Source organism: Myotis myotis, unplaced genomic scaffold, assembly GCF_014108235.1.
Source record: "Myotis myotis isolate mMyoMyo1 unplaced genomic scaffold, mMyoMyo1.p scaffold_m19_p_2, whole genome shotgun sequence".
Taxonomy (NCBI): Eukaryota; Metazoa; Chordata; class Mammalia; order Chiroptera; family Vespertilionidae; genus Myotis; species Myotis myotis.
In genome coordinates this window covers 185,676,291-185,696,396 of record NW_023416324.1, presented here as the reverse complement: position 1 = coordinate 185,696,396, position 20,106 = coordinate 185,676,291, and the positions used below count along the sequence as shown (strand labels likewise).

Genomic DNA, 20,106 nt, shown 5'->3' with positions numbered 1-20,106 from the left:
GTTAATCAGGCAGGGGCGGAACTAGATATGTAAATCTAGGCCTTTAAAATAAACCTGCTGTGTGGCTCAGCCCGCTTTTTGCCGCCTCTCCATCAGAGAGGATGGCGCCCACCTGGCCCCAGCTTAAAATCTATTTTCGCGTCTTGGTCTTTCTTTAATTTCTTAATCCCCAGCTCCTCCACTCAGCAAATGGACTGTTTCCTTTTCCATGCGGGACATGGAAAAGAGAGAAACAGCCCCCCACAATATTGTATATCAACTATTATTTAATATAAAAAAAAAGTAGTTTGGTGGCGTGGCTCTCTGGACAAGAAGAAAGTACAAGCCTTTTTCTTTCTCTCAAAGCATACATTTCTCAAAGAAATGTATCACTGAGAATCTTAGCTCTAACACTTGTGACATGGGCAATGCTACTTCTTAGACTATACTTATTAGCTACAGCCCTGAGTATTTGATAGTCTATTCTTCAGTCTTTTTGTTTAGGGTCCCATTATCTCTTCCAAATAGTCCTCTTCTGTGAACACTTGACCTAGGCCTGGTCCTTTCCCATCTGGTCCAGAGGAGACACTGGTGCATTCCTGCATCTGTGGAAACACCTCATTGTTTTGCTGGAGGTCAACTGCCCCAGCCAGTGCCTGTAGCCTTAGTTTCTCAAGGATGAGCCAAGAATGCAGGAATCTTCAACTTCTCTATCCTAGAAATAGTTAACAAAGGCTTACAAACTGGAACCTGGGCACCTCTTGTACAAGCTCTGCAGATTGTAAACATCTCACCTTGGAAACCGGGACTATTTGGCACCTTAGTTTTGTTTTGGGAACCTCAGCTAAAAAGGGAGTGAAAAAGTCCTATTGTAAAAGCTTGTTTCATGCATAAATGTATAGGAGTGATGAAATAAGGACTGCGCCATGCTGTGTCTAAAAAGCAGGGGCCAGCTCCCATGATGGACTTAATTACAGCAAAGATGTGTGCCAGACAGCCTCTATTAAGCTAGCTCGTGGGTCTCTGGCAGGAAAAGAGAAGGGCTTGGAGCCAATTGAATGGGCATCACTGTAAGAAAGGATTGCCTAGCAGAAATTTGCAAACATTTACACAAAGGCAATGAGCACTGAAGTCAGACCTTGGTTTAAATTCTTATTAGGAATTCATTAGCTGTGTACTCTGTTTAGCACTCTAAGCCCTTGGTTTTCTAGTCTGTAAAAGGAAAATAATAGCTATCTTGAAGGATGGCTGCAAAGATTAAATGAGGTGTGTGAAGATTCTAAATCAGAGGCCCTCAATGAGTTGTAACCACCATCACCATTCCTCCTCAGTCAAGTCCCTGCTTTCACCCATTAATTCCACTCTTCCATGGAGACAGCTTGTGGTCAGCCATCTCTTCCAGGCTTTCCTGGATGCTCATTCCCTCTCCTTATGGTGGAGGTGCCTCCAAAGTATCTATCGTGGCACTACCAACACTTACCTCAAATTGTCCCCGAGTTTGCCCCCCCCCCCCCGCCCCCACTAGAACTGTGCGGTCCTTGAGTGCGGAGAGCACATCTAACTCATTCATAAGCTTTTAGGACAGGCCCAGACACAACAGAAATCATTGACACGCATTTGTAGCATGTGGACTCTGTAATTCACACCATCTGGACTCCAGAGAGAGCAGTGGTGTTAATGGTCCCCTCCCTTAGGAGAAGTATATCCAATCAATCATAATTGAGATTCCCTGATTCCTAGCCTGGTTCTTTGAGTCAGAACTTCAGAGCAGGAAATAGCTTTAGAGAATTTCTCTCATGGGTAGAGGGGAGCTTATGTCTTAAAAAACATTCAACATTATAAATTTATATTTGGGAAATTGAGTATTACTTTGTTGTTTTAGAATAGAAAGCCTGACAAAACCTTGGCTGATAGGGGATATATAGGCATCAGCCACATCCTGGGGATGAAAATCACAACTGGGGCAGGGAAACATGCGGTACCTGTTTATCAAAAGGAGGCGAGTTACTAAAGTTTGACAAATACTGACCTATTTCCAAAAGCTTCTTTACATACAGAAGTGAGGCCAGAGGTGTGAAGAGGTCCAAGGTCACACAGCTATGAGGTAGCAGAGGCAGGACATACACTCAACTATGCTCCTCCACTGACTGCATCATGGCTTGGCCACGGCCTTGTGTGAAGTAGTGGTAGACCTAGGGTGGCGGGGCACTGGCTGAAGACAGAGGTGGTGGCATGGTGTGATCTTGGGCAAGCCAGTTTGTCTGAGACCTGGTTTCCTCATATGCAAAATGGGGAAGAATCAAGAGAGGAAAAAGTGCTTTATAAACTGCAACATATTAAAGGTGCCCTTCTGGCTTTTAAGTCACCCAGCTTATAAAAACAGCAGCACACTAAAACTCTTCAGCATACACCCAAACAAGGATTTCCAAGTAAGTAGGACAATCAGTGTTAATCAAAACACTGAGTACGTTAGAATCAGGGTTAATGGTGTAAGTAGTATAACATGGGGAAAAGAAAGGTAAAATTAGATCTACTTCTTAAATTGCAAACCATGGTAAACTCCAAATAGAACAGAGATCTAAATCTAAAAAGGGAAATCACACAAACACTAGAAGAAAACATGAATGAATTCAGTGACAAGAAAATGAGGAAAACTGTTTCTAACAGCTCAAATCCTTAAGTAGTAAGAGTAATAAATTTAATTGCATAAAAGAATTCTGCTATATATAGCAACAAAACAAAACCAAAATCACCATAAACTTGGGGGAAATACAAATGACCAATTGAAAGAGCATCTGCAACTTAATCATAGGCGAGTGTTTAACAGCCTTAAAAAAATAAAAAGAATCCCATAAAAAATATCCTATAGATATAAGCAGCCCACAGAAAAAGAAATACAGATGGCTAACCCATCTAGGTACCTGAGGTATTGACATTACCACTTTCAGGTTACACTCCCACCTCACAAGAGAAATGCAAAAGACTATCCCCGAAAGCCATGTCTCACCTATCAGACCAAAAACTCAAATTAAACCAAAACTCAAACTGGACAATATAACCTGTTGGTGAGTCTGTGGGAAAGTAAGATGATCAAGTTCCCATGAAGGGAAATGGCAGTATCTATTTAAATCACACATTCCTTTCTTTTGATAGGAGTTTCCCTTTTAGCATTCCACTCCAAAAATTTAATGGCAAATATAATTAAAGTATCTGCATGAGGCTTTTAATTAAGCACTATTTATAGGGGCAGCAATTTGGAAACTCAAATGACCATCAGTAGGGAACTGGTTGAATAAACTATGGTACAGCCACACAGGAATGAAAAAGCAACATGAAGTGGATACAGTAAGAATAGCTAATAAAAAAAAAGGATATAAATGGATTTACACCATGGCCGGTGGACATTTTTAAAATCAATTAATTTCGGAAATCCTGGGAAAAATTCCACTAGCTATAAGCTAAATACTGCTTACCGAAACTGTCATGTAAACAGCACATATTTAAATACAAGACAAAAACTTAACAGTGTGTTACATTTTTTATTCACCGATAAAAATCCATTTCTAGATGTTTCTCTTGGTACACTTCACATGTTTTATTAATAAGCAAAGGCCTATATAAGGTGCCTTCACCTAGTCCTCAGATTCAGACCCATCTTCATCTTGACTAATCTGGAAGTAACGAAGTTCATACGTCTCCTTGTCAGATGCAACCACACGAAGCCAATCACGAAGACTATTCTTCTTGAGGTATTTCTTGGTAAGGTATTTCAAATATCTTTAAAACAGAAACGTGAATTTCATTAAGAAATACAACACCTTAAAGGCTTATTACATGAAAGATGTGCACTGTTACCTTCACCTTTCAGGTTCCCAATTCCCCCCAAGATACTTTGTATTAACCATTGTGCAAGATTGCTAAGGATACAAATAAAGTAGCCTCTCGACCCCAATTACAATCAGTTTATACTCTACAAAACCCTTCTCCCAACTCCTTAAAATGAGCATTGTTAGAAGCCAATATGCAGGAGAGCAGCTTCCTCTTCGATTTTACTGTCACAATCAGATTATTTCTAAATTTACAATTTCATTCTTCAAATGCACCATGTACTAAAATATCAACATTCCCTTCACCACCATCTCTAACCTCAATCCCATGTTGCATCAACTAGAGGCAACCTGTCAACAGGTTCCATTTACAAGTGGAGATTACCCACAGCCTTGAAACTAACACCTGGCTGGTATTAAAAGCTTCCGGCCTGGCTGAATTTCATCACCAGCGTTCTGCCCTTTGTTAATACTGCTCCCTCTGCCAGAAATACCAAACTCCACTGGCAACACTATGTTCTCAGGTTTTCTGCTAATTCTTGTGCCCTCCCTCTCTCTTTTAATACTGTCATTATAGGATCATATTTTATACCATTTATCTGCATGTCTGTAAGATCCCCGAGGACAGATATATCCTTTCATTTCCAAATCCCTAGTGATTAGTTTATATACAAACTGGACCACAGGGCCTATGTTTCACTGGACAGGGGCCTGGACATAACTTCACAGTAAATTACACTTACTGTCAACCAGCCTAAGTAACTGGCACTATCACTAAATATATATCCATTCATATAGGCCTTTAATTAAAGTTCAAAGCACTTTGCTATATCTCACTGACACCAACAACATTATCTATTCTTACACATGAAGAGAGCACACTGGAATTACATATTCCATAAAACATCCCACAATTACCATAACTTCACTAAAATATTATGGAAATACTAACCTTTTAGAGAATTGTTTCTCAGAAACAACTGTGATTTTATTCTTGAAGCGTTCAATGTGAACAACATTCCCAAGATTTCCAGTTTTCCCATTGACTTTAACCTTCTCCCGTAGAAACTGTTCCTATTTTAAAATAGAAAAAATGCAAAACTAGGGAAGAAAACCCTAGATATTCACTAGGGAAGGTACCCTAGGAATAGAGCTTAGGTTAAAATCAAATATTATACACTCAGTAATTATTAAGAACTCTACATTGATAAAAAACAAACTGAGCAGAGTGATACTTACGAAATTTGCAGAATCAAAAATGCCATCTTCTACTGGATGGGTAAGGTCCAAACCAAACTTCCAGGTTGTCCTCTTAGGCTTCTTGACTTTCTGTTATAGGATGTCAGCATAATCATGACTCTCGAAAACAACTTAGTCACTTTATTTACAAACTTTAAAAATTTACCAGTGCAATGATCTACACTGTGTACCAGAAGATTATATGAAATTGCGTAAAATGTAAAAAAAAAAAAAAAATGCCGAACATCAATCGGGTTATTCCTGTCTAACCAGGCTGCCGGAAGGAGGGCACACCCCTTAACTTGATTTAAACCAACTGTTGGTGAAATCTGATGGAAATCCGTCATACAAGTTGTCTCCCAAATGCAAAACTCGGAGGTGGAAAGTATATGGTGAGCTACGCACTATTCGTTTCCTTCATCAGAAGATTCCTACTTTTACAACTGAAAAGGATTAGAGGACCCATCCACTTCCTACTACAATGGAAGGCTAGCAACACCCATCCTGGCGTCTGAACCTCTAGCCAAGCACACTTTGTTCAAATCATCAAGGAAAGTCTTCCAGCCTTTATTATTTTCCAGACCTCGGATGCCCCATTTTAATTCACCAGGCGCTTTCCTCCCCAGGACAGGCGCCGCTTTCCTGTGGGGACCTATGGCCATTCCCACTGCAGTGGGGACCGGGGCACCACCTCGCCAGAGCTCGCACGCTTGATGCCCACATAATTTAATTCAACCCTACGCTGTTACAGGTGAGAAGCAAGGAGGGCAAATATATTTAATTTTAAAAAACATGTATAACTTAATTTTTTCAGACCCAGCACTTTGAGACCCATACCACGTAACAAGGTTATACCAGTGAAGTGGTGCTACGGCTACTAACTATTCAGACAATGCAGTGAAAGAGAAAAGTCAGCATTTATCAGAGGATGACACACACTTGCACATCACACCCGCCCAAATGGATACCGAGCTTGCTGCAGTCGAGGAACTTGAGCGCCCAAACCTGCATTTAGTTCCGGAGACGCCAACCATTTCTCATTTCTGTCCGGCGGAGCAGGCCCACCAGGGGGGCCACGGCCCCGCAGACGTCACCAGTCTGTATACGGACGGCCCAGCAGTGCCCCCGGTATTTGTTTACAGATTTGCGACACACGCCTAGCTTTCCAAGCGCTCTCTGGGCCGACTTTCACATCTCCCCGGCTCCCTTCTTACACGGTAAACCAAACGTCTGAAGCGCATGCCTTTTCTATTTGCCCAACAGTCGTGATCTGTGCTTTTAACGCAACTCCTTCGTGAGAACATGCTTCTTCGGCACCTCAGTTCTGACGTTCTCTTCTGGACCGGGGGCTGCCTCGGGGCTCCCGCCGCGCTCCGGCCGTCAGACCTTCCCGACACCCCCCTTCCTCCGAGGCGCTGACAGACTGGGTGGCACCGGCGTCACCCAGCGCGGGGAGGAAAGAAATGGCCCACACGCGGCCTGCGCCGCCTCCTCCCCTGCGCTCGCCGGGTCCTCCCAGGCCAAGGCCGGGCCCAGCTCTAACTCCAGACCACGTGTCGGCCATCTCGGAAGGCCTTAGCCTTAACCTTTAGGTTGTTTTCCTGGCGCAGCCCACTCCTCCACTTCCCTTTATCTCCAAGGAGCCAACCCCAACTCTCCAGATGCCTAACTGGTCTACTTGGGGGAAGATGACCGCGGCCAGACCGCGCTCACTCACCGGCGCCATCTTGCCGGCAGTCCGTGCGATCAGAGAGAAAGCGGAGGGCGTCGGCACGTATTTATAGCCGAACGTGCTGCGTCATGCGCCGGGACGTAACCTCTGCGCCGGCCGGAAGAGAAGTTGGGGGAGAACGCGGAGGCCAGTAACCCAGGAAACCAGTAACCCAGGAAACCAGTAACCCAGGAAACCAGTAACCCAGGAAACCGAGGGCGTGTCAGGGAGCGCAGGCAGTCAGGTCTCCTGGGAGCGCCCTCCAGCGGCGGTGTTTGGAAGGACTCACGGTGTTCGGTAAGACACCGGCTCTGCACCGAGTTACACACACGCACACCCCAGGGATGTAGGACTCATCTTTCACTAATCGCCTGGATCTTCTTTCCATTCAGAGCAAGGCATTGTCTCACGTACCTTTGAGATCTCCTGTCTTCTGTAATTATAATCCGCCAGCAAAAAAAAATTATTTCTATATCTATGTTTTATTTTCTAAATGACGGTTGAGGGAAATCAGTATTTCGGAAGACAAACTAGGTTTTCCAATAGAAAAACACACACAAAAACACCTTTAAGTGAATATCACTTGTTAGCACGTTGGGTGTGATTTATTCTACGTTATTATGGATTTTAGAATAACCCTAGTATTCCTCACTTCCATCCAAAATGCCCCCCAGTTAAAATTCAACGAATATTTTCCAAGACCTAACTACTAGCATGTACAATGCACACGAGTGTAGATGGGTGGGGTGGTGACAGTGTTGATGACAAAAGGAAAAAAAAAATAGTTTTTGAACTTAGAAGAATTGTGAGCTGACGTCAGATTGTGAAAGTGGCATGCTTCTCAGAATTCTGTAGCATTTTTTGTGTATGTGTGGAAGTGAAACTATCACACAGGGCAGGGCAGGGATGGGAGGTAGACCTTTGTTTTTAATTTGGAGAATGACCCTAAAAAGTGAATATCCTTTCTGGCAGCAATTAGTATAGTGGAAACTACGCTTTAATGAAGCATACGACGTGTAGTGTATAAATAGGGGTATTGAATTCTCAATAATCCATTTCAAGAAGATTTTTTGGTTCTTTGCCTCAAGAACCACAATAATTTCATTTTTTTCAAACATTAAGGGAGGAGGGGGAAGAGTAATTAGCATTTCCTTCTCAAAGGCTGCCCAGGCTGCAGAGAGAAAATGACCCTTATAGTATTGAATTTTTTTGGGGGGGGAGGGAGGGGAGGGAGCATTAATTGAGGCATTTATTATTTTATTTTGCTTGTTTTTGGCAGCCTTTCATGTTCTGACAAAAAACACACACACAACAAAACAAAAACAGAATAGGGAAGGACTATGAACACATTTGTACAAAAGGAATCCTCAAAACAACATTTATTTCAAAATAACTAGCAATCTGAATATAATAGAAAAAAATTTTTCTCTTACTTAGGAAAAATATTAACCAGAAATGTGCAGATAAGATTAAATATTGTAAATAACTCAATTCTTCCCAAACTTTACACACAGAGACAATAATAAATAGTAATTCAATGCCAATCATTGCCCTACTGATATTTGACAATGGATTCTAAAACATATGAAATACAGTGTCTGATAAGAGTCAAGACAATTTAGAATGAGAGGAAGTTGTTTTTCCAGCTATTCAAATATAAGACATTGTAATGTATGATAACTATATTTCTATTATATTATAAACTTCAGTCATTGGATCTACATGATACTGGAGCCTAAATAAATCTGTAAAATAAAATATAAAACAATATGGATTATTAAATTCACAGAGAAACCCCCCTCCCTGTGTAGCCACCTTTAAAAACTGGTTAAAATATGGTTTTAAAGATAATTGCTAATGTATGGATAAGCTGGTAGAAAAATAAAATATTTTTTTGATGCAGAAATAATAAGCTCCTGTGCTCATAGGATTTGGGGGCTAGAATGAGCAATGCTCAAATAGCATGAAAAAGCTATAACCTAGAAATGTAGCTTAAAGTGTGCTTGGATTGGTAGTGCCAGGCAGAGGAAGCAAATGCAAATGCTCTCTGGAGAAATGAACTTTGAAGACAAGCACAAAGGATTCTCTGAGATACACTTGGAGAAATAGAGCTGACCATTTTTAAAATCACTAAATGACACAGGGACAAAAAAATCATGACACAGGGACAAAAAAAGTCATCCATGAATGAAAATAACCTAATAAAAACCCTATAAAATCAAACTCAAATAAGAGGCTATATATTGGATAGATATAAAGGGGGAAAGGCAAAATTTAGAGAAACAATGGCTGGATTCTTAGATTTAGGAAGCCAAATAAACCCCAGGCATAAAAATTTAAAAGAAAGTACACCTAAACATGTTGTAGTGAAACTCCAAAACACAAACACAGAATTATTTCAAAAGCATTCATAGAGACGAGACAAAATATTTACTAATAGGAATTATGTTAACTGCTACCTTCACATTAGCACAGTGGAAGCCAGAAGCAGAGGGATTATCTTCAAAGTGCTGAAAGAAAATAGCTATCTACCTAGAGCTGTAAAGTCTGAAACTATCTTTCAAGAGATTAGATACATTTAAGATATCTATAATAATAAAAGCATAATATGCTAATTAGACTGGACATTCTTCCGGACGTCCTTCTGGACAACCTTCCAGACGAAACCAGGGCTGTGAGGGGAGCCCGGGTCCCGGGTGCCAGAGGGAAGCTGGTGCCGGCAGCCCAGCCGGGGGAAGGAAGGTCTACTCTTGTACAAATGTCGTGCTTCGGGCCTCTAGTTTTTAGATAACAAAACTGGAAGTTTGCTAACAACAGACACCCAGTAAAGGAATTCTGAAAGATGTATTTCAGGAGGAAGAAAAATGATCCTAGAAAGAAAGGTTATATGGCAAAAGAAATAGCAAAGAAAATTGTTTTTTGTGAGTAAATCTAAACAAACCACCAATTGTACAAAAAATAATAATTGTATGCCAAAATACAAGTTAAATGAAATGAATTCCTAGAAAAATACAACTTAGAATTGACACAAGAAGTAGAAAATCTGAATAGTCTTATATCTTTTAAATATATTGAGTTTTAAATTAAAACCTTCCTATAAGAAAGAAGCCCAGATAGCTTCACCAGTGAATTCTACCAAACATTTGAGAAAGCAATAATGCCAACTGTAGCAATATTTTTAAGGCTCAAACTCACAATCTGTCAATTTACCTTTTAATCCAGAAGAGGGGAGCATTTGCCCACAGTTTCCTGTCCCCCATTGGCCAGTCCATGAGGTGTTGACTCCCTTTAGTTCCAGATTGTACATGTATGTATTTGTGGAGAGCTTTCCGCAAACATCCCATGCCTCGTGTCAGAGAAGCCATAGGGTAAAAGTTATACCTGCCCCAAATTGGTTGCTGTTACCTTCTTTCTCTTGAGTGGACACTTCAGAAGTACATTCTACATCACTTTATGGGAAATCCCAGCAGGATTAAGCCTCATTTGTCCCCAGAACATTCTCTTTTGCTTTTGCTCCTTCCCAGTTTCACACTTCCCAGTTCCTTACTTCTGTTACCTGGGATCATTTTCTTAAACCAAATGCATGTGGCCAATAAGAAACCAGTTTTACAACAATCCTTCAGTCATCAACTTATTTTATTAGGCCAGCAAACTTTGATACTAAAACCGGAAAAGGACATTTTGAGAAAAGAATATTATCTCTTGCAAGCTCTTTCATGAAAGAAATATACACTATATATTATATGTATAGAATACTTTATATATATATATATTCTTTATATTTATAGATATATTACTAGCAATATGCTGTTGGGTGATAATGTATTATTTGTAGTTGTATATGTAATTGTATATGTATAAAATGTAAAAGAATCTACAAATAAATTATTCTAAATAATATGTGAACTTATTAAGATTATCAGATGCAAAATTCATGTAAAGAAATCAAATGCATATTTATATTAGCAATACATTAGAAGATAAAATTTAAAGAAGATACAGTATCATTTTCAATAACATAATTATATCAAATGTCTAAGAAAAAAATAACAAAAGATGTACAAGACCTTTATGCAGAACTATAAAATTTAATTGAGAAAAATTAAAGAACAGATAAATGGAAAGACATTGGATTTGAAGACCCAACATAATAAAGATGCCAATTCTCTCCAAGTTGGACTATAGATTCAATGTGATCATAAATTGTAGTTTAATTAATTTCCTTTTTTCCCTTTCTTTTCTTTTTTTAAACCAATTTGAAACTTTTTATAATTAAGATACCAAAATAACCAAAATATACTTGAGGAAAATAATAAAGTGGGAGAACTTGTTCTACTGATTAAAAATTATTTATTTATTTTATTTACAGTTGAGGAGATTAAGATTTATTTTAATGACTAGAGGCCCAGTGCACGAGATTCGTGCACTGGGGGGGGGGGGGGTTGTCCCTCAGCCCAGCCTGCACCCTCTCCAATCTGGGACCCCTCAGGGGATGTCTGGCTGCTGGTTTATGCCTGATCCCTGTGATAATGGGCCTAAACTGGCAGTCGAACATCCTTCTCACAATCTGGGACTGCTGACTCCCAACCACTTGCCTGCCTGCCAGCCATCTTGTGGTGACCATCTTGTGACCAAATGAGGGTGGCCATCTTTTGACCACATGGGAGCGGCCATCTTGTGCAAGTGGGTGACAGTCAATTTGCATATTATCTCTTTATTATATAGGATGCCATAATTAAGACAGTTGGATACGTTTCCAGGTTAAACATATAGACCAATAGAATAGACTAGAGACAGAAACAGACACAAACAAATGGATTTTTGCCATGTAGGGCAAATTGGCTCTTCAGAACAGTCCTCATTATTTTTCTAATTAAAAATATGTAAATCAATGTACAGTTGAAATAAACATAAATCTTGTGGTTGGCATGAAACTTTAAAATCCACCTACACTAGTATTTAGTTAGTACTGGAAAGATTATAGATTTCTCAATGGATGTTTATAATCTACTAGAGGCCCGATGCATGAAATAGTGCACTGGTAGTGGTGGGGGGTGGGGTGGGGGGGGGTGGGGGGGGTCCCTCAGCCCAGCCTGTGCCCTCTCACAGTCCAGGAGCCTTTGGGGGATGTCTGCCTGTGGGAATGGGTCTAAGCCGGCAGGTGGACATCCCTCTCGCAGTCTGGGAACCTTTGCTCCTTCCCGCCCACCTGCTCGCTGCTCCTTACCGCTCAGCTCGCTGCTCATTAGCGCTGCCGCAGAGGCTGGAGAGGCTCCCGCCACCACCACTGTGCTCGCCAGCAATGAGCCCTGCTTCTGGCTGAGCGGTGCACCCCTGTGGGAGCATACTGACCACCAGGGGGCAGCTCCTGCATTGAATGTCTGCCCCCAGTGGTCTGGGAGCATCATAGCATGCGGACGTTCTGGTTGTCCTACCATAACGGTCGCTGAGGCTTTTATTATATAGATAATAATAAAAGCATAATATGCTAATTAGACCAGACAGCTGAGCGACCTTCCAGATGTCATTCTGGATGTCCTTCTGGATGAAGCCATGGCAGTGGGGGCCGAGGCAGAGGCAGTTAGGGGTGATCACGCAGGCAGGCAAGCGGTTAGGGGTGATCAGGCAGGCAGGCAGGCAGGCAAGAGTTTAGGGGCAATCAGGCAGGCAGGCGAGTGGTTAGGGACTATCAGGCAGTCAGGCAGAGTGGTTAGGGGTGATCAGGCAGGCAGGCAGGCAAGTGGTTAGGAGCCAGCGATCCTGGATTGTGAGAGGGATCGGGCTTAAACTGGCAGTCGGACATCCCCCAAGGGGTCCTGGTTTGCGAGAGGGTGCAGGCCGGGCTGAGGGAAACCCCCGCCCCTGCCCCGTGCACAAATTTCATGCACCGGGCCTCTAGTATTCTAATAAACATTTTTCCATGAAAGTAGCAATATGCATTTTGAACCATGAAAAAAATGCTTTGGCATTTAGGCAAACAAGGCTGTGAACAGTGCTCTTTGTCACATTGCATTTGTATTTTCTACATCTGCTCTTCCTGCAGCTGTCTTGGATATGTGTATCACAAGGTTTCTTACAGGAACAGGATGGCATACCTTACTTATTCCAGTGTTCTCTTTTGGAAGACCTTGGCTCAGTTAACATCACAAAGGATCACACTGTAACATAGAAAGTAGATAATGTCTGCATCTCTGATATTTACTTTTTATTAAAACCCATCTTATTTACTAGTAGCTGATTTATAAAACAGGAATTTGTAAATACCCCTGTACCCAAACTTTCCATTCATCAATGTTATCACTATATAATTATCATTAAAAAAAAAAAAGAGAAAGATTTCGTATATGTAGTAAAAATACCATCTCACAGTATTTTTTATGGTATTTTGTCTTTGGCATGTGCTACAAAGTGGAGCATGTTAAGTGTCACAAGGCATTACACCACTCATCTTTTGGAAAATATACTTGAATGACAATGCAGCACAAACTATCCTGCGAAAGCAAACTGCACAGTTTTGACAAAGGATGTGCTACAGCCATCTGTGCAAAAAACATTCAGGTGCTGAGGAGAAACTTATTACTGCTGGAGAATATTGCTTTTAACTCCTCCAACCTATGAATGTTCTTTGTTACTTGTAAGTGCAAGCCAAGGGCACCAGGAGGGGAAAAATAGGACCTGAAGTCACTGCTGCTTGCCCTGTCTTTCCTAATTTGATTAGAGAGCATTAAAAACTATGATTTAAAAATTTATGTTTGCTTCATGCATCTTTTCTGTGTGTTTAGAAAAACCTGACTTATTAGATTTTTATTATTTTAAACAAATGCAGTTTCAGAAGATTTTCTTGTTATACAATGCCACAGGAATTCTGAATAATTGATCAACCTTTAAAATGTGAACAGGTATCTTTTCCATTGCTTAATTTTATTACTTGTTATTTATAGCTTAGTGGTTCACCTATTGGTTCCATTTGGATTTTTTTTTTCCACTATTATGAACAACGCTTTGAGAAACTTTTAGAAAATTGTCGTCTTATGCAAAAGCAATGCTCATGAAAGGAAATGCAGAGAAGCAAGAAAGCAATTGCATCAAGATTTCTAAAATCCCACTTGCTTAGAAATTGTTATTTAACACGTTGGGGGCATGCATGCTTGTGAGTGTCTGTGTGCATGTATCTCCTTTAGATTACACATTACAAATTTATTAAATTAAATGGGATTACACATATTTATTTGAATTTTTAAAAACTTTTTTATATTAGAAATTATTTCAAACACTGAAAATTATAAAAATATTTCAAAGAACAAAAACATACATATGAATATCCAAAAATCTGCGTGAATATACATATTTCTACATATACCTCTGTAAATCCTCTATGCAGATTTTTTACTATTATTATTTTGTTCCATTTATTTACATTTGTCCCCCCTTCCCCCCAAATGTATGCACACTTTAACAGCTGATAGTTCAATTTTGAAAATGAAATATATTTTAATAAACACTGCCTTTGTAATTATTCACAGTGTGTGTATACATTTTTGGGGGGCAATATATATCTGGGTTTTCAGTCATAGTTAAAGCTAAGTTATAGAGAAATTCACTGTTTTCTTCTAGAACTTAGTTTGTTTTTATTTGGACCTCTGTTTTATTTGGGGTTTATTCTTGTGTATGTTGTATGTAATTCACCTTATTTTATTCTTCCAAATTTCTTTTTCCAATTGTCTCAGGATAATTTAACTTTTGCCCAGTGATTTGCAATACCACCTTTATCATACACTAAATTTATATATGTATCTGGGCCTATTTCTGAGCTTTGTATTCCATTCCATTGATCCTTCTATTCATTTGATGGTACCTCTTTTCATTATAGAGGCTTTGTACCATGTTTTAATTTTGAGCAGTGCTAATCCCCACTCATAGCTCTTTCCTGTCAGTGTTTTCCTAGTTATTCTTGAATGTTTATATTTCCATATACACTTTTTAGCAACATAGTTCCATAGAAAAAGCTTACTGGTATTTTTATTGGGACTGCCTTAAATTTATAAAATAAATTAGGTAGAACTATCATCTTAATAATGTTAAGCTATCAGCCAAGAATAATGTCTTTCCACTTGTTTAAGTCAATTGTGCCCTAGCTGGTTTGGCACTATCATCTTAATAATGTTAAGCTATCAGCCAAGAATAATGTCTTTCCACTTGTTTAAGTCAATTGTGCCCTAGCTGGTTTGGCACATCAGCCTACGAACTGAAGGGGTCCTGGGTTTGATTCTGGTCAAGGTCATGTACCTCAGTTACAGGCTCCTCCTGGGCCCTGATGGTAACCAACTGATGTGTTTCTCTCACATTGATATCTCTCTCTGTCTTTCCCTCTCTAAGAATCAATAGAAAAATATCCTTAGGTGAGGATTAAAAAAATAAAGTCAATTGTGTGTCTTTCAGTAGTGTTTTATATTTTTTCATATAGGTTTTGGATACTTCTTTGTGTTAGATATACTAGAGGCCTGGTAATGAAATTTGTGCATGGGCGGGGGGGGCTCCCCTCAGCCCAGCCTGCACCCTCTCCAATCCAGGACCCCTTGGGGGATGTCCGACTGCTGGTTTAGGGGCCCGATTGGGCCTAAACCAGCAGTCGGACATCCCTCTCACAATCCTGGACTATTGGCTCCTAATCACTCACCTGCCTGCCTGCCTGGTCGCCCCCAACTGCCCCCTCCTCCCCTGCCAGCCTGATCACCCCTCACTGCCTCTGCGTGCTAGCCTGATTGCCCCTAACTGCCCCCCTCCCTGTCGACCTGGTTACTTCTAACTGCCCCCCCTCACCAGCCTGGTCACCCCCAACTGCCCCCCCTGCCAGCCTGGTTGCCCCTAACTGCCCCCCCCACCCCCCGCTGGCCTGGTTGTCCCCAACTGCCCCCCCTGCTGGCCTAGTCACCCCTCACTGCCCCCCCCCACCAGCCTAATCACCCCTAACTGTCCCCCATGCTGACCTGGTTGCCCCCAACTGTACCCTTCCATTGGCCCGGTCACCCCTAATAGCGGCCCCCCCCCCACCGGCCTGGTTGCCTCTGTCTGCCCTCCCCTGCCAGCCTGGTCACCCCCAACTGTCCCCCTCTGCCGGCCTAGTCGCCCGCTGGCCTGGTCGGCCCAACTGCCCCCCCCCACCCCCCGCCAGCCTGGTTGCCCTTCATGGCTCCCCCATTGGCCTGGTCACCCCATTCAGCCTGCTGTTCAGTCATGTGGTCATCCCTCACTAATTCCCCCCCCCCTCCCCCCGCCAGCCTGGTCACCCCACGCAGTCTGCTTGTTCAGTCATTTGGTCGTCCCTCACTAACCCCCCTGCTGGCCTGGTCGTAGGCAGCCATCTTGTGAGGGCGTGAGAGTTAATTTGCATATTACCTCTTTGTTATATAGGCCATTCATTTATTTAATCCTCACCAGAGGATATGTTTTTCTTGATTTTAGAGAGAGAGGAAGAAAGAGAAACATTGATTGGTTGCCTCCTCTACTCGTCAAACTGGGATCAAACTGGGAACCTAGGTATGTATCCTGACTGGGATTGATCCTGCAGCCTTCTGGAATATTGAACAATGCTCCAATCAACTGAGCCAGTTGGCCAGTTGGCCAATATTCTTATCTTTTTATTGCTACTGCAAGTAAGGTTTTCCTTCCATTATATTTTCTAATGGGTAATTATTTTTGTATAAAAGCTGTTTATTTTTGCATGTTGATTTTATATCCTGCTACCTTGATGGATACTTTTGAGTTAGCTTTATCATTGACTAGAGGCCCAATGCATGAAATTCGTGCAAGGGGCTTGGCCCTTGCGCCTTGGCTGCTGCCTCGGCCCTCGCAGCCCCTGCTTCATCCAGAAGGTCATCAGGACAGTCATTCTACTGTTCGGCTGTCCAGTCTAATTAGCATATTATGCTTTTATTATTATACATTATCTGGGACTTTCCAGGTACTATCAGATCACCTGAAAATAGAACAGTTCTATTTTTTCTTTTACTTTTACAATTCCAATATGTCTGTTTTCTATTGTCCAATAGCATTGGTTAATAATTCTAGAACAATGTAATAGTGGACAAGATAGTGGACATTCTTGCCCAAGCTGTTGACCTTAGTGAGACCTTATTTTTAGTGTTTTCCACTAAGTGAAAGGCTAGTAAGTAATAAGTTATACTTACAACATAAAAAGAATTTAGTTCTCATTTTCTATGTTCTAAACCACCCTATGTAACTTTGGGAGACCATCTGGTCTCAAAGGTTTGGTAAAATTCTCATGAAAATATCTGGGCCTGGTTTTGTTTTGGACTTTTTTGTTGGATAGTTTTTGATAACTTTTTTTATTCATGTTGTTTTGTTTAAGCTTTATATTTCTATTTCCACAGAGGTTGATTCTAATAATCATGTATCTTCCTAAGAAATTTTATCACCTAGGTTTGCACAGAACTTCTTATTTTATATTTTTTTCCTCTGCATTATTAGTCATTCTTTCTTGTCATTTTCTCGTTTGTTTTCTTCTTTTATTTACCTTAAATAAATTAGCTAGTGGTTAATTTTTCAAAGAACCAGATTTTTTAAATTTGCTATTTTTCTATTTACCTCACTTCCTGCTTTTTATCTTTGTATCTTTCCTTATACTCTTCTTTGGTTTATTTTGCTATTATTTTTTTAGTTGTCTGGTCTAGTAATTTAATTCACTTATGTTCTTTCATTTTTATCAATATAGATTTAAGACTATGAATTTCCCTCTCTATTGCTTAACATAGATTTTTATATACTTTCATTATTATTTTTCATGAATTCTTTCATTTCTGATTGAAGTTCTCTTTTCATTCTAGAATTATGTAATAGGTTTTTACATTTTCAGGTAGAAAAGTCTTTTGGGTTTTCAATTTCACTTAGGATTGGTATTATAGTGCTAATATTTCTTCTTTATAGAAACAACTGTGTTTTTTTTTTTTGCATATGCCCTAAATATCTTTTTTTTTAAAAAATATATTTTATTGATTTTTTAGAGAGGATGAGAGAGGGATAGAGTTAGAAACATCGATGCGAAACATCGACCCACTGCCTCCCGCATACCCCTCACCGGGGATGTGCCCGCAACCAAGGTACAGTCCCTTGACCGGAATTGATCCTGGGACCTTTCAGTCTGCAGGCCAATACTCTATCCACTGAGCCAAACCGGTCAGGGCCCTAAATATCTTTTTTTCTGATATTTCCATTTGATATATATATATATATATTAGAGGACCAGTGCACAAAAATTTGTGCACTCGGGGGTAGGGGGTCCCTCAGCCCAGCCTGTGCCCTTTCGCATTCTGGAACCCCTCAGGGGTGACCACTTGCTGGCTTAGGTCTGCTCCCCAGGTGATTGGGCCTAAGATAACAATCATACATCCATCTGCATACATCCATCTGGCAGCCCGGCAGCCCTCGGGATATGTCCACTTGCCAGCGGGGAGCAGACCTAAGCTGCAGTCCGACATCCTTAGTGCTGCTGAGGAGGCAGAAGAGGCTCCCACCACCACGGCTGTACTGGCAGCCATCAGCCTGGCTTGTGGCTGAGCAGAGCTCCCCCCTGTGAGAGCGCCCTGCCATCAGAGGGCAGCTCCTGCATTGAGCGTCTGCCCCCTGGTGGTCAGTGTGTGTCATAGTGACCAGTCATTCCCAGTCTTTCTGCTGTTAGGGTCAGTTTGCATATTACCCTTTTACTATATAGGATAGAGTCCTGGTGCACGGGTTGGGGCTGGCTGGTTTACCCTGAAGGGTGTCCCGGATCAGGGTGGGGGTCCCGCTTGGGTTCCTGGCCAGCCTGGGTGAGGGGCTGATGGCTGTTTGCAGCTGGTCACACCCCCTTCAGGGTGGGGGTCCCCACTGGGATGCCTGGCCAGTTTGGGTGAGGGACTGAGGGCCGTTTTCAGGCTGGCAGGCGACTGAAGCTCCCAGCCTCTTTTTTTTTTTATTCTGGGATTTATTTACCTTCTATAGCTGTCACTGGAGCTGAGAGCCGGCTCCAGCTCTGAGGCCATGGCTGGCTGAAAGCAGGTATCTGGGATTTGTTTAGCTTCTATAATTGCAACATTGTTGCATCCGGAGCTTAGAGCTGGGCCGTGGCAGGTGGGGAACCTTGGCTTCCTCCATCACTGGAGCAAGCAAGCCTCCTGTTCGCTTCAGCTGCGTGGCTGCTGGCCGTCATCTTTGTTGGCAGTTAATTTGCATATCGCCCTGATTAGCCAATGGGGAGCGTAGTGGAGGTATGGTTAATTACCATGTTTGTCTATTATTAGATAGGATATGTATTCTAAAATATCTCATTGATTCCACAGCAATTAAAATGAATTAGTGATAATTTAAGTGAAACACACACATAATTGTGAACAAAAAAGGGCAGACACACTATCAATGTTAGGTAGATGGACCTCCATTCTTTCAATTAGAATCTGTGTGGGGGATCTGATGGCAACTGAGGTTGTCAAGCCTTTTTGGCCCTCTAAACACTGGGACACAATCAATGTAATGCTAGGAAGTGCCCACTTGGTGGCCAAAAATTATTTGACTATACTTAGAAATAACTCTCAAATTGGACAATCTATACTAATAAAAGGGTAATATGCTAATTAGACCAGGAGACCTTTTGGGAGACCATCTGGATGTCCTTCCGGGTAAAGCCATAGCGGTGGGGCTAAGGCAGAGGTGGTTAGGGGCGATCAGGCCAGGAGGGGAGGGCAGTTGGGGGCAATCAGGCAGGCAGAGGGACAGTTGGGGGTGATCAGGAAGGTGGGGGGGGCAGTTGGGGGCAAACAGGCCAGGAGGGGAGAGCAGTTGGGGTGAGCAGGCCGGCAGGGGGGGTAGTTGGGGGTGAGCAGGGGGCAATTAGGCAGGCAGGCAGGTGAGCAGTTAGGAGCCAGTGATCCTGGATTGTGAGAGGGATCCCAGATTGGAGAAGGTGCAGGCTGGGCTGAGGGACACCCCCCGCCCCTGTGCACGAATTTCATGGACCAGGCCACTAGTCTATAATAAAAGCATAATATGCTAATTAGACCAGACGTCCTTCTGGACATCCTTCCTTTTGGACAAAGCTGCAGTGGGTGGGGGCCAAGGCAGAGGCGGCAGATGCTTCCCGGCTGCGGTGGGTGGGGGCCAGGGCCAAGGCCCTTGCACGAATTTCGTCCATCCGGCCTCTAGTGGATTGATAATAACCTTATGGGTGGATCCTTCTGAACCAATATACACCCTGTAGTTGTAAACTGCTGAATGTATTGTGGGAATAGATATTTTAAGTCAGCAGTGGAACACGTGTTAGGCAGACAGTATGGTTATACTAGTAAATGTGGCAATTCC

General features: G+C 41.9%; 1 protein-coding gene across 1 annotated transcript; it reads right to left on the bottom strand.

The window, feature by feature from the left end:
• Window positions 1–3,498: 3,498 nt before the first annotated feature.
• Window positions 3,499–6,902, bottom strand: RPL22L1 (ribosomal protein L22 like 1). Its single transcript, XM_036350461.1, has 4 exons — window positions 6,763–6,902; window positions 5,046–5,135; window positions 4,759–4,880; window positions 3,499–3,756 (listed from the first exon to the last, which is right to left on the bottom strand). The coding sequence occupies exons 1-4, from the start codon at window positions 6,769–6,771 to the stop codon at window positions 3,612–3,614; spliced, it is 366 nt and encodes a 121-aa protein (XP_036206354.1). The 5' UTR covers window positions 6,772–6,902; the 3' UTR covers window positions 3,499–3,611.
• Window positions 6,903–20,106: the final 13,204 nt, after the last annotated feature.

Bases quoted from the DNA above. Each gene is read 5' to 3' on its own strand.
- RPL22L1 (XM_036350461.1), bottom strand. The intron at 4,881-5,045 runs GTAAGTATCACT...ATTTTAAAATAG, and splicing joins TTTTTGATTCTGCAAATTTC to GAACAGTTTCTACGGGAGAA. The intron at 3,757-4,758 runs GTTAGTATTTCC...TCTGTTTTAAAG, and splicing joins GAGAAACAATTCTCTAAAAG to ATATTTGAAATACCTTACCA.